Source organism: Gekko japonicus, unplaced genomic scaffold (genome assembly GCF_001447785.1).
Source record: "Gekko japonicus isolate JY-2015 unplaced genomic scaffold, Gekko_japonicus_V1.1 scaffold1, whole genome shotgun sequence".
Classification (NCBI taxonomy): domain Eukaryota; kingdom Metazoa; phylum Chordata; class Lepidosauria; order Squamata; family Gekkonidae; genus Gekko; species Gekko japonicus.
The window spans coordinates 1,453,735-1,467,286 of record NW_015164181.1 but is presented as its reverse complement, the minus strand read 5'-3'; the positions used below and the strand labels follow the sequence as shown (position 1 = coordinate 1,467,286).

General features: G+C 47.6%; 1 protein-coding gene across 1 annotated transcript in view; it reads right to left on the bottom strand.

The window, feature by feature from the left end:
• Window positions 1-13,552, bottom strand: part of COL26A1 (collagen, type XXVI, alpha 1) — a 222,597-nt gene that overhangs the window by 17,297 nt on the left and 191,748 nt on the right. Inside the window, exons 6-8 of the mRNA XM_015407977.1 lie at window positions 10,909-10,998; window positions 8,496-8,648; window positions 1,952-2,044 (exon numbers count right to left, since the gene is read on the bottom strand). Coding sequence (XP_015263463.1) covers window positions 1,952-2,044; window positions 8,496-8,648; window positions 10,909-10,998 — 336 coding nt within the window. The remainder of the gene's footprint in view (window positions 1-1,951; window positions 2,045-8,495; window positions 8,649-10,908; window positions 10,999-13,552) is intronic.

Here is a 13,552-nt window from a genome sequence, read left to right as displayed (position 1 = left end):
TGCAGGGAAAGACTGCCCTTTCCCTAGGCAGAGACTGGGGGGGGGATGTAAACCTGAAGACAGACAGGCAGATAGAGGTAGGCTGATGGTTGCCTGGAAAGGACATAGGGTTGCCAACTCCAGGTTGGAAACTTCCAGGATATTTTAGGGATGCAGCCTGCTGTGGGTGGGGTCTGAGGAGGCGGAGGAAGAGGGGGACCTCAGACAGATACAATGCCATACTCCCCACCCTCCAAACAAGCTGTTGCCAGTCTCCAGGTGACAGCTGGAGAGCACTTAAAGCTCTGGTGCTAATTCAAAGTGTTACAATGTATCGACAGAGTAGTTTTTTGGAAAATCTTTAGGAATTGTTTGGTGCATTGCCAGCTTTAGGTATGGAAATTCCTGAAGATTTGAGGGGTGGAGCCTGGGTAACAATTGTTGCCACTCTCCAGGTGAGGGCTAGAGATCACTCAAAATTACAACTGCTCTTCAGGTAGCACAGATCAGTCCCTCTGGAGAAAACAGTGGACTCTGTCATTATACCCTGCTGAGGTCGCCACAGCAAACTGACACTGTTTGCCCAAAGCCAGAGCACTCTCCCAGAGCCTCTTTCTAGCTCCCTTTGTATTTATTTCCACAACGGGCCTTATTTCTAGTGTGTTTTATATTGCAATCTTAATCTAATGTTGTTTTTAGTATATATATTGGAGTTTTAATGTATACATTTATACATATGTGGTTAGTCACCCTGAGTCCGCCACGGCGGGGAGGGCGGGATATAAATTTAAATATAAATAAATAATTACTCCTGCTCCCATTCTCTGCTTCCAGAAACTCCTGAGATCGCCAAGCACTGGCCCAGCAATTAGTTTGTGTTCTACTGCTCTCGGGTGGGTGGCCGTATTGTTCTGAAGCCACAGAGCAAAAGGGCGATCCTGCCCTGGCTTTTCCCTCCGTCGTTTTACCAAAGGTGCAGCTCAAAAGCACATTCAGATACCCCAGGGCAATGCCATACTGATTGAGAAGTCACCCCTGAATGGCCATAAATCTACGCAGAAGGCACCATAAAATCCGATGATCAAAGAAAGGGAAAGCGGCGTTCAATGCAGAGGGGAATTTCTGTTCCAATGTGGGTTTGGTAAAACAATGGAGGGGAAAGCCAATGCAGAATGGCCTAAAGTTTGAATCCAGTAGCACCTTTAAGACCAACAAAGTTTAATTCTGAGTATAAACTTATGTGTGCATGTATCGGAAAAAGTGTGCATGCACACGAAAGCTTATGCCCAGAATTAAACTTTGTTGGTCTTAAAGGTGCCACTAGACCATCGAGAGCCACATGCAGCTCTTTCGTACATATTGTGCTGCTCCCGCTACAGTGGCTGGGGAAGCAAAGGGGAGGCATACTTCCCCAATTGGTCTTCCCTTCCCCTGCCAGTGCAGAGAAAGAAAGCAACTTGAACATTCTCAAAGCTACCCCCCCCCGGCTTGGAGAAGGCATTTGTCTCTTTAAATCCCTTCTCCAAGCCAAGCTAGCCGGCATGGGGGCGGGGGGGCGGGGACATGGAGGACACATTTAAAGTTGCTTTCTTTCCACCTCCCCTCCATCTATTTGCTTTCTTTCCACTTTCTTTCCACCTTTCTTTTTCGCTCTCTTTCTCCCCTCCCTCCCCATCTAAAGTTATCAATTTAATATTAATGAAAAGCAAATTTGCATATTTTCCAATAAAAACATTTGTTCATATCTTGCGGCTCTCAAACATCTGACGTTTATTCTATGTGGCTCTTACATCAAGCAAGTTTGGCTACCCCTGCACTAGTCTCAACCTTTATTCTACTGGTGTTGCTTTAATTGTGTAATAAGCCCCCTTGAGACTCAATGAGAAAAGCAGACTATAAGTGAAGTAACTCACTCACAACCTCCAAAGAGCCATGGAGGGGGAGCTGCATGTCTCCTTTGCCTCATTGTTACCTGGGGGTCCAATAGGTCCTGGAGCGCCCCGTGGCCCAGGCAAACCAGCCAGGACAGTATCAATGACGGTGGATGCTAGCTGAGGTTCTCCATCTGTATGGGAGAGAAAAAGGAGAATGTTACCAAAGATCCTTGAAGTCAGCGGATCAATTCACAATCATCTTGTTCGATACGGGTAGCCACTGTGAGCATGAGAACAAAAAAGCAGGATAGAAATACAACCATAAATACCTCTTCAGACAGACCCGAGCAGGAAGGAATGCCCATTTTGCAAGTTCAGTATTTCTTTTACAATCCACCATTCTTCCCCACCCCCAGAAGACAGCTGTTTTCACACGTGAACATCTTTTAGCATCGAGGAGTACGTTAGACTAGAAGGCCCATAAGGCTGCTTACAACTGCATGATCCTGTGATCCATTTATTTAGCATTATGAGAGCTAGAAGCATGCTTTAAAAAAACCTACTTTAAAATCATCAGGGATTTCTCGAATATACTGGATTCCATTCTGTGAACTGGCATGTATTCTACCAATGTCCCTGGTGGGGACCGCACTACAAAGTTCTCTGCCACTGAATTTCTCCCCAGATTATGGAGTTCCAAATCATGTGGTCTTATCTCCAAAGTGAAACTGACCTATTAGGAATCCTCTGTCGTTCTGTTCTGTTCTGTAACTTCTGGATTTTCCACATGGTGCTGTGCACACTCAGTTTGACCCCAACTCTCAGTTCCTTCTGTTCAGCCTTCATCTTTCCCCCATTCCTACACCTACTGAAGTGCATAAACACATTGCCAAAACACTATAAAAGAACAATTTTGATCTGGTTCTGCATAGAGTTGCATCAAGGTTCTTTCGGTGTAGGATTTCTCTGTTGTGCAGGGGTGCATGTGCACGTTAGTAAACACTGCAGAAAAAGACTCTTCAAGCAACTGGGATTTTTCCTTCCTTCCTTCCTTCCTTCCTTCCTTCCTTCCTTCCTTCCTTCCTTTTTTTTTTTGCTATGATTTATCAGTGCACACGAGTTTGATGTTAATATGAAGGGGAGAAAGACCTGAATGAATCGGAAACTACAGCAAACGGTACGTGTTGTAATTGTAGACTTCTCCTAGCTCACCTGAATCACAGAGGAGTGCTGCTCAGAGAAATCCCAGAACCCTAAACGAACAGAATGGGGTGAAATCTGCTCAGTTTCTTCAACTACAGTCAAGGCATGACACTAATGCGAATAATTTCTTACTGCTGATTGGGTTTGATGTTTTTGTTTTGGGGGGAGGCTGAGTATAAACCAGGAAGGGCAATTGTAATTTAACGCAGCCCAGCAGCGCTCATGGAAGTAAATCTGGTACAATTAATTTATTTAGCAATCTTCATCAAATCTCATCTCAAAGGTTAATATTTTGGGGGGGAAAGATGCCCAGCAGTTCCTGTCTGTGTGTATGCATTGGCCTACACACAATTTAGAGACAAACTCCGCACTTTAAGACTCCATTTTTAGAGACCTCGGGAAAGGAGAAGGTTGAAGTGTGGCAATGCCAGTGAGCAACTCACGCCAAACATTCTGATGCCTGAATCTCCCTAAAATGTACTGGAAAACAGAGATGGCTGGAGTATGAGAACCGGCCAGAGCAGACTCCGTGAAGTGATTAACACATAGAATTCACTGCCACAGGAGGTGGCAGCGGCTGCAAGCATGGATGGCTTCAAAGGGGAATTGGATAAACATATGGAGCAGAAATCCATCAGAAGTCCAATCAGAGCCACAAGGTATAGATAGGAACTCTCAGGCTGGGGCAAGTGATGCTCTGTATTCTTGGTGCTTGGGAGGGGGGGGAACAGTGGGAGGGCTTCTAGTGTCCTGGCCCCACTGCCGGACCTCCTGATGGCACTTGGTATTTTTGGCCACTGTGTGACAGCGTGTTGGACTAGATGGGCCATTGGCCTGATCCAACATTGGCTTCTCTTATGTTCCCTTATGTTCTTATGAGCCAGTTTGGTGTAGTGGTTAAGTGCGCAGAATCTAATCTGGGAGAACCGGGTTTGATTCCCCACTCCTCCACTTGCACCTGGCTGGATGACCTTGGGCAAGCCATAGTTCTGGCACGGCTGTTCTTGAAAAAGAGCAGTTCCTGTCAGAGCTCTCTCAGCCCCGCCTCCCCCACAGAGTGTCTGTTGCGGGGAGGGGATGGGAAAGGAGTTTATAAGCTGCTCTGAGACTCCAGGGCAGGGTATAAATCCAATCTCTTCTTCTTCTTATGTTCTTAAGTGTAATTCAGAAGTGCTTTGCTGCACAGAGGAAGTTACTTGCCAGGAGGAGGAGGAAGAAGAGATTGGATTTATAACCCGCCCTTCACTACCCAAAGGTGTCTCAGAGCGGCTTACAAACTCATTTCCCTTCCCCTCCCCACAACAGACACCCTGTGAGGCAGGTGGGGCTGAGAGAACTCTTGACAGAAACTGCTCTTTTTCAAGAACAGCTGTGCCAGAGTTATGGCTTGCCCAAGGTCATCCAGCCAGGTGCAAGTGGAGGAGTGGGGAATCAAACCCGGTTCTCCCAGATTAGAGTCCACACACTTAACCACTACACCAAACTGGCACTTAACCACTACACCAAACTGGAACTTTACACAGGCCTCCCAAAGGACAGGGACCAATAACAACAGAGAGGGATGGAAAGGGTTGCCAGCTCTGGGTTGGGAAACAACTGGAGATTTGGGGGCGGAGTCTTGGGAGGGCAGGGTTTGGGGAGGGGAGGGGCCTCAGCCAGGGATTCTGCCATAGAGTCCACCTTCCAAGGCGGCCATTTTCTCCAGGTGAACTGATCCCTATTGCCTGGAGATCAGTTGTAATAGCGGGAGATCTCCAGCCACCACCTGGAAGTCAGCATCCCTTGGGGGGGTGGGGTGGAGCAAACGAAGCACCAACAAAACAGCTTGAGCCCACGGGCAGAGTTTCCTATCATGTGTATGAATTAAATGCTGTCCAGTTGCTTCTGACTTAAGTGCAAAAAGCTTTTTAATCTGCCTGCTGTGAGCAAAGGCTGCCGCAGAAGGATGCTGGGGTCAGCTACAACCAGGCAGAAGTGTGTGTGGGGGGGGGAGGTCAATGTTATACCAGTGGTAATTGCAGGCAGCCAATGAAGTCCCATTAACTGGAATTTGCCACCCTCTGCTGTCCATAGCTTAGAATTTCATGCTGATGGTTTTCAGATCTGCACGGTTTAAAAAAGAGCAACCTGGAAAAAGCCGGCTTTTATTGGCCACCAGAGAACCTGCTTCTCCCACGTATGTCCAGCTAGATGAGCTAAGCATAAAAGACGATACACAACGTTGCCACGATCTGGTGTTACAATTTAAGACCGCTAACATAAGAGAAAATCTTGCCGGATTAAACTAAAAATCTACCTAATAAGAACATAAGAGACGCCAATGTTGGATCAGGCCAAAGGCCCATCCAGTCCAACACTCTGTCACACAGTGGCCAAAAATGCCAGGGGCCATCAGGAGGTCCAGCAGTGGGGCCAGGACGTTAGAAGCCCTCCCACTGTTGACCCCCCCCCCCAAGCACCAAGAAGACAGAGCATCACTTGCCCCAGAGCCCCTATCTATACCTTGTGGCTCACAGCCACTGATGGACCTTTGCTCCATATGCTTATCTAATTCCCTTTTGAAGCCGTCCATGCTTGTAGCCAGGGCCGGCCCCAGCTTATTTTGCACCCTAGGCAAGGATCCCTTCTGGCGCCCGCCCCTCCGTGCACCCACCATGGCTTGGACCCATTAATTGGATGTGTACCCCGGACCTCCCGTTCCCCTGGCACCCATACTCTTAACACTCAATTTTGCTTTTGTAACTTTGCCTGCTTTGCACATCTGGCTTCCACCAAGGAAGACTCTGCAAAGAAAGGCACTTGCAGTCGCAGACAACCTCTGCTTCTCAGTTGCCTTGACAGTTCCTTGCTGGGGTTGCCATAAGCCAGTTGCATTTTGAGTGTCCTTATGTAATAGCCCCCCTACTTAGGTTCTTCTTTGATTCAGCTGAGTGACCCTTCTGTGCCCAGAGGGCTAAGTTCTTTGGTGGAATTGGTGTTTATATCATCAGAAAGATCATAACATGTTTAAAACTCAGTAGTGTTTGCAGCTGAACCAGGACGGGGTGTGTGTGTGCCAGTTTGGCGCCCCTAAGGGCCGGCGCGCTCTAGGCGAGTGCCTAGTTTGCCTAGTGAGCGAGCTGGCCCTGCTTGTAGCCGCCACCACTTCCTGTAATCTAGCATCCTATCTCCAACAGTGGCCACAATGATGCTTCCTGGAAATGCACAGGGTGAGCGTGACAGCAATAGCTCCCACCTGTGGTTGATCGATCTACCTTCCCTGCATAGATCTGATTCCATTTTAATGCCATCTGAGTTAACAGACCTCACTGCATCTCACAGAAGTGAGTTCCATAAGATATTTCTTGCATTGGGCGATGCAGAACGTCTTGCCTGTCCTGAGATGGTATAATCCATTTAGCACGTCCCAGTTAGTAATCGAGTTGCTGTATTATAGACTGGAGCCAGTTTTTGAGGATTCCTTCATGTAGATACTTTTGCAATGTCTTGACCTGTGGCAAGTTGGGCAGGGTGGCAGCCTGCCCCCTTGCACACTTTCTCCTCCAACCAGTACAATGATGGCATTTTGCTAAGTATTAAAGCAGCCAGCAAACAAGCATGCCCCAAGAAGCCAAAATGAACAAACTGGATACATGCAAAAAAACTAAATCCATTGTTTGTAATAGAAGAGGGCTGTCATTGCCCTCTTCATGTTGCCCAGAAAAATCTATGTATTGGGCTGTAACTCATTCACCACAATATAAATAATTTAGCGTACAGAGAGGCTGTTGAGATCTTTGGCCGATTAAAAATGCATCCAGACCTTTCTCCCACGCAGACACACATGCCTGGCGAGGGAAGAGGAAGCAGTGCTGGGGAGCTGGAGATGATTAATTCAAAAGAGCTCTGTTCCCCTTCCTAATGTTCCCATTGGTATGGCTGCGCTTCAGTGACTGGCATGCAGAGGACAGAGGTGGAGCTGATGGATGGACCAGACTTTTTACTGTGGCGGGGAGGGGGGGGGATTCAATGCATGATAAAGTCAAGGAGGCAAGTGAAACTGTCCCCATCTGAAATCCCCACCACCACCAGTTTTAGGATTTTAGCTGCACCATCCTAAGCCGAGTCACACCTTTCTAAGTGCATTGACTTTAGTGGACTTAGAAGGGTGTAACTCAGTATAGTAAATTACTCAGGCTCCTTTGCAGAGGCAACTTTGGCTCTTCCTCCATGGTTAAAAAACACTTCTGGTCCTCACATGGGCTGCTCCACGTGCACATTTTTTTTTTGGTAGCCTCCCTGTGTTCATTTGCATCTCCTTTCATTCCCCTCCAGGTTACCGATGCCTGTAGCGTTCTTTCTTGGCCTTGTGCTCGTGCATCAGCAAAAATGCATTTGGGCACCCTGAAGCATCAACAAGAGCTTGAGTGCATTGGTATCCTGGATGGGAAATAAAACAGACTCTCAATGAGCAGAGAGCTTGAGCCGCTGTTCAATGGTGGGAAAGGCAGAGTATAAATATTTTAATAAGCAAAGAATGAGGTTGTGAAATGTTCCATGTTAAATTGGAAAGACGTGGAGGCAGAAGGAATCCACGGACATATGGAGTGTCAGGGCCATCTAGTCCATCCAGTGGCATCCAGTTTGGTGTAGTGGTTAGGAGTGTGGACTCTAATCTGGGAGAACCGGGTTTGATTCCCCACTCCTCCATATGCAGCTGCTGGTGTGACCTCGGGTCACTTACAAGTTGTTTCAGAGCTGTTCTCTCAAGAGTAGTTCTCGAAAGAGCTCTCTCAGCCTACCTACCTCACAGGGTGTCTGTTGTAGGAAGGGAAGGGAAAGGAGATTGTAAGCCCCTCTGAGACTCCTTCAGGTAGTGAAGGGTGGGGTATAAATCCAATCTCTCTTCTTCCTCATCATCCTGTTTTCCGTAGTGGCTAAATAAATGCACCTGGAAGGTCCTCCAGCAGGTCATAGCAACAAAAGTGTCATCCCTGTTGTAACCCTAGCAACTGGTATTCAGAGGTACACTGCCTCCAAACATGGAGTCCTAACTCAAAACAGTCCTAACTATCAGAACACAAGAGGAGCCTTGCTTGATCGGATGAAGGGTCCATCTTAGAACAGCATCCTGTTTCCCACAGTAGCCAACAGAGGGATCCAGAGAGTCCACAAGGAGACCATGAAATCAACAGCCCTTCCCTCTCAACACCCCCAGCAGTGTTTAGAGGTATTCTGCCTCTGAAACTGGAGGCTCCATTTTACCATCGCCACCATTGACAGGCCTCCCTCTTCCCTGAATTTGCCAGATCCCTTTTAAAGCTGCCGGAGCTTCAATCAGTTGAAAACAGATGGTTCATCCCCTAAAAACTCTTCCATGGCTCAGACAGAGCTGATGGACACACATCGGTCAGCACGTGAACAGGCCTAAGAGATTAGTTCAAAACGAAGATGACGTACTTTCTTTTTCAGCTGTGGGCTGGAGCGAGTACAGAACCCCTTGCTGAAATGGTAAGGGGAGGCTTGGCGATGCTGGGGGTCCGGGAGGTCCAGGTGGACCTGGGATTCCACTCTCACCTGGATAGCCCCTGGGTCCTGGAGGTCCAAGAAGCCCTGAAATTCAGACAAAATCTGTATGAAGAAGTGCTTCATGTTTAAGAACATAAGAACATAAGAGATGCCAATGTTGGATCAGGCCAAAGGCCCATCCAGCCCAACACTCTGTATCACACAGTGGCCAGAAATACCAGTGCCATCAGGAGGTCCACCAGTGGGGCCAGGACATTAGAAGCCCTCCCCCTGTTGACCCCCCCCCCAAGCACCAAGATGACAGAGCATCACTTGCCCCAGAGTCCCTATCTATACCTTGTGGCTAATAGCCACTGATGGACCTCTGCTCCATATGCTTATCTAATTCCCTTTTGAAGCCGTCCATGCTTGTAGCCGCCACCACTTCCTGTGGCAGTGAATTCCAAGTGTTAATCACTCTTTGGGTGAAGAAGTACTTCCTCTTATCCGTTCTAACCCGACCGCTCAGCAATTTCATGGAGTGCCCACGAGTTCTTGTATTGTGAGAAAGGGAGAAAAGTACCTCTTTCTCTACCTGCTCTTTCCCATGCATCATCTTATAAACCTCAATCATGTCACCCCTCAGCCGTCGTTTCTCCAAGCTAAAGAGCCCTAAGCGCCTTTGTCCACCTTGAATCTACTGTGCATCAGCTATATCAGATGCCAGCCTGACTTGGATAGCCCAGGCAAGCCCAACCTCGTCAGATCTCAGAAGCTAAGCAGGGTCGACTCTGGCAAGTACTTGGATGGGAGACCTCCTCGAAATACCAGCAGTCGGGAGGTGGGGGCAGGCTTTATTCAGCCGCCTCTCTGAATATCCTCCAGGTCCCCAGGAGGGGTCAGTCACCAGACGTCAACATGACTTCCAGGTGTGTGCGTGCGCACACACACAAATACAACCCTCCCCCCCTCCATATCCAGTGTCCCCTGAGTTTGAGTGTTGGGGGAGAGGTATAAACAGTTCTATCTGCTTTCTTCACTCCATGCTTAATTTTATAACACTGGAATGAGCCGGGGCATTAAAGAGCCCAGGAACAAGCTGATTTGGCCAGCACCAATGGGACTCAGCTCAGTAGTCCTCCTCTGGGGAACTTTCCTGGCAAGTTAAAGGGCCAGTTTCCCCTGTTTACAAACCTCCCTCATACCAGGATAAGCCACTGTATGTAAACTCAGTAATGCCAAGGTCATTGTGGAGCATCACTGACAATGTTTTGCCAGTCTGCACAGGTACATCAGATAAAGGTAAAGTGTGCTGTTGAGTCACAACCAACTCACAGCTACACCATAAAGTTCCACCTCATGGGGTTTTCAAGGCAAGAGATGAGCTGAGGTGCACAGCAGCCTGGGACTTCCTGGGTGGAATCGTGGAGTTGGAAGGGACCTCCAGGGTCATCTAGTCCAACCCCCTGCACAATGCAGGAAATTCACAAACCCCCCCCCAACACACACACCCAGTGACCCCAGTTCCATGCCCAGAAGATGGCAAAGAACCTCCAGGATCCCCGGCCAAACCGGCCTGGAGAAAAATTGCTGCCTGACCCCAGCATTTCCCTGGGCGTGTAAGAAAGGGCCACGAGAACTAAGCGCTGATGCAACTCTCCCTGCCCTCCCTCTCGTGATCTGCCCAAGTTCACAGAATCAGCATGGCTGTCAGGTGACCACTGAGCCTCATCATCCAAGCACTGACAGTGCTCAGCTTCCAGGATCTGGCGAGATCATTAGTCACGAGAAAAGGTATATAAATGAACCGAAAGCTGCAGCAACTGCGCATGCTCCAGTTCTGGAAACAATATTAGAAATTCCCCAAATGAAACGGGAATTGAGAGAGGTGGAACACCTAACCCGGAGACATTGTGGGATGATAAAAGAATGCTGTGGGGGAGATCCGCTCATCCGTATACCCACACTTCCCTGTCTTCTCTACCTACCACAAGACAACCTTCCAAATTTTCAACAAGTAGAGTTCTCGTGCGGCAGGTCTCACTGGAAACAAGCGCTTAAGCAGAGCCACTGGAGTTGGCAACCTCCAGGTGGGACCCAGAAATCTCCCACTGTCACATTTGCTCTCCGGACAACAGAGAATCAGTTCCCCTGAAGACAATGGCTGCTTGGGAGGGGGGACGCGATGATATCGTACTCTGCTGAGGTCCCTCCCCTCCCCAAACCCCACCCTCCCCAGGCTCCACCCCCAAAATCTCCAGGTATTTCTCCACCCAGAGCTGTCAACCCTAAGATCAACATAGTACATCAACTACCCCTTAAATTTCTTGCCCTCATCATTTGGGGATGTCCTCTTGAGACTCACCAGGTGGTCCAGCTGGCCCTCTGTCACCAATTTCTCCCTTTTCACCTTTCGGGCCTTGGACTCCCGGTTTCCCAGTGGATCCTGGTAACCCTGCAAATGTTCAAACAGAGATGTTGGGCCACCAAGTATGAACAATCTTACCTATGATAGAAGGGAAGGTATATAGGCCGTGTTATCCCTTGGCGGTGTTATCCCTTTGGAGACGGAGGAGGGTTGCAGAATTTCGAGTGAACGTCTAAGAAGCCATCAAGACTTTAGAGAGAATTAGCATAGATGTAAAGGCGGAAGGACTCTGAAAATTGCCCTTGCGAAGAGAGCTGGAGGAGATGCTCTGGAAATCTTCTCATAACAAGCAATAAACTAACACATAAGCTTAGAAAGACTCACAAAGTATATTGTTTATTAACAGGGTTTTTTTCATTACTAACTGCAGTCTAACAGGGTAATGATCTCCTACTCTTGGGTTTTTAGTTTAGTGTGGGTTACTTTCCTTTCTCCTTAGTCTTAAAAAACAACAACAAAAAACAACAACAACAACTCATGCAGGTGCAGAGTGCCGTTCTCTTCCCATCAAGAAATTACAACCAGCCTCCAGATAGTTGGGATTATGGATTCTACAGTTCCCAAAGCAAATTTTTAGGCACGGGGTTCTAGAGGTTCCCCAACAGAGCAAGCAATCTCATGCGTCTTCTGTCCTGGCACCTATTATGTTGGAAGCGGAAACAAATGATGCAGTTAAGAAATGATGTTGTTTTACTGTTCAGTTTGAGTCCAGTAGCACCTTAAAGACAAACAAGAGCTTCACGAAGGGAGCTTTGACTCTTGAAAGCTTGTTGGTCTCTAAACTGCTAGGTTAAGGTAAAGGTTTCCCTTGCTCGAAAGCCAGTCGAATCCGACTCTAGGGATGCGGTGCTCATCTCCGTTTCCAAGCCGAAGAGCCAGCGCTGTCCGTTGTCATGTGGCCGGCATGATTAGACACCGAGGCGCACGGAACACTGTTACCTTCCCACTGATGCAGTACCTATTTATCTACTTGCAATTTCTTGCTTTTGAACTGCTAGGTTGGCAGGAGCTGGGACCAGAGACGGGAGCTCACTCTGTCATGCAGCACTCAGGTCTCGAACTGATGAACTACCGACCTTCTGGTTTGCAGTCCAGCGTCTTAACCACTTGAGCCATTGCAGCTGCTACTGGATTCAAATCCAAGGCTGTGATCACACACACAAAATAATCCACTCCCAATGCACTTTCCATGCACTTCCCAACTGAATTTTGCCAGTTCACACAGTAAAATCCAGTTGGAAAGTACATTGAAAGTGGATTGAAAGTGGATTATTTTGTGTGTGTCATTCAAGCCTAACTCTTCTGTCGCAGACCAATATGGTTATCCTCTGAAACTATCCTGATGCAGTTTTAGAAGCTGTCCTTTATGCTAAGGTCTTAGCTCTTAATGTAACAGAGTAAGGACAAATGGGTTTTTTTCTGTTTCATTATTGTTCTCTGTGTTCACCCTGCCTTGTGTTTCATTCCTCCTAAATACAAGTTTAACTGGCAGAATTCCTAACACTTTTTTCAAAACTGGGGCACACACAGCTCCCCATAGTTCATTTGCACGTCATTTCTCCTCTTTGCTACTGATGCACACATGAACGTTGCTAAAACACTGCAAAAAAGCACTCTCAATATAATAATTTTCATCAAAAATCCTTTTGCGCAGTGTTCTGCCGGTGTGCCCTTGTATTCCTACACACTGGCCAAAAAAGAAAAAAAAAAAAGAATCTCAACCCAACCAAAGATACAATCTCACTAAAATTGCTTTTTTGAACAGTGTTTTATTAATGTATGCAGGTGTACTTGATGAAATAGGACAATTAATCATGATCGGGCTTTTTGGGGTAATGTTTAAGCCATGTGTAATGTAGGAGGGGAGAGAAGGACGTGAAGGAATTAGGGTAGAGAAAAGCTGAGTATGAAAGCCAACTCTTTTTCTTCTGCTGCAGGCAGCACCTGTGCATGGCCTAATCACAGATGGGGGGGCTGGGGGGAGGAGGGGGTTAACTCTGCTCACTTCCATGCCCTCCACCGCCACTTCCCTGTCAGAACCCCTAGGATGCTGAACAAGGAGGACACTCTGTTCTTGTCTCTGCTTTCTCTCTCTCTTTTTTTTTGGGGGGGGGGCGCCCAAAGGGGAATTTTTTTATTTTTGCATTTTCTACACACTACATATATGGAATAGGGAAATGAATACTAATGCCCTATCACTATTACTATGGGAAATGAGGTCAGGGAATTCTAGATAAATATAATCTACTGGATAGGGGGAGGAAAAACTACGATTCTGTTCTAAATCTCCTACTGGATGTGGGGAAGGGATAAAGAGTCCAGGGGTCATTTCCTGCAGGAGCGCACAGGAGCGGAGCTCCGGCAGTAAAGAGCCCAGGGGGGCGGGCACATGCAGCAAGCCCCACCCCCTGCTCCCAGCAGCTCTCAGTCAGAGCAAGAAGCAGCCTGGTAACTTGCAGAGCCCCCCCCCCCGTATCCCCAGTCTATAAAATTAACTTAGCACAATTACTCCCCTTAGCACTCATGCTTTAGTTTTAGAGTATTTTCTTCTTAGATTTCTTCGTTTTCTGCAGTTTGGGAA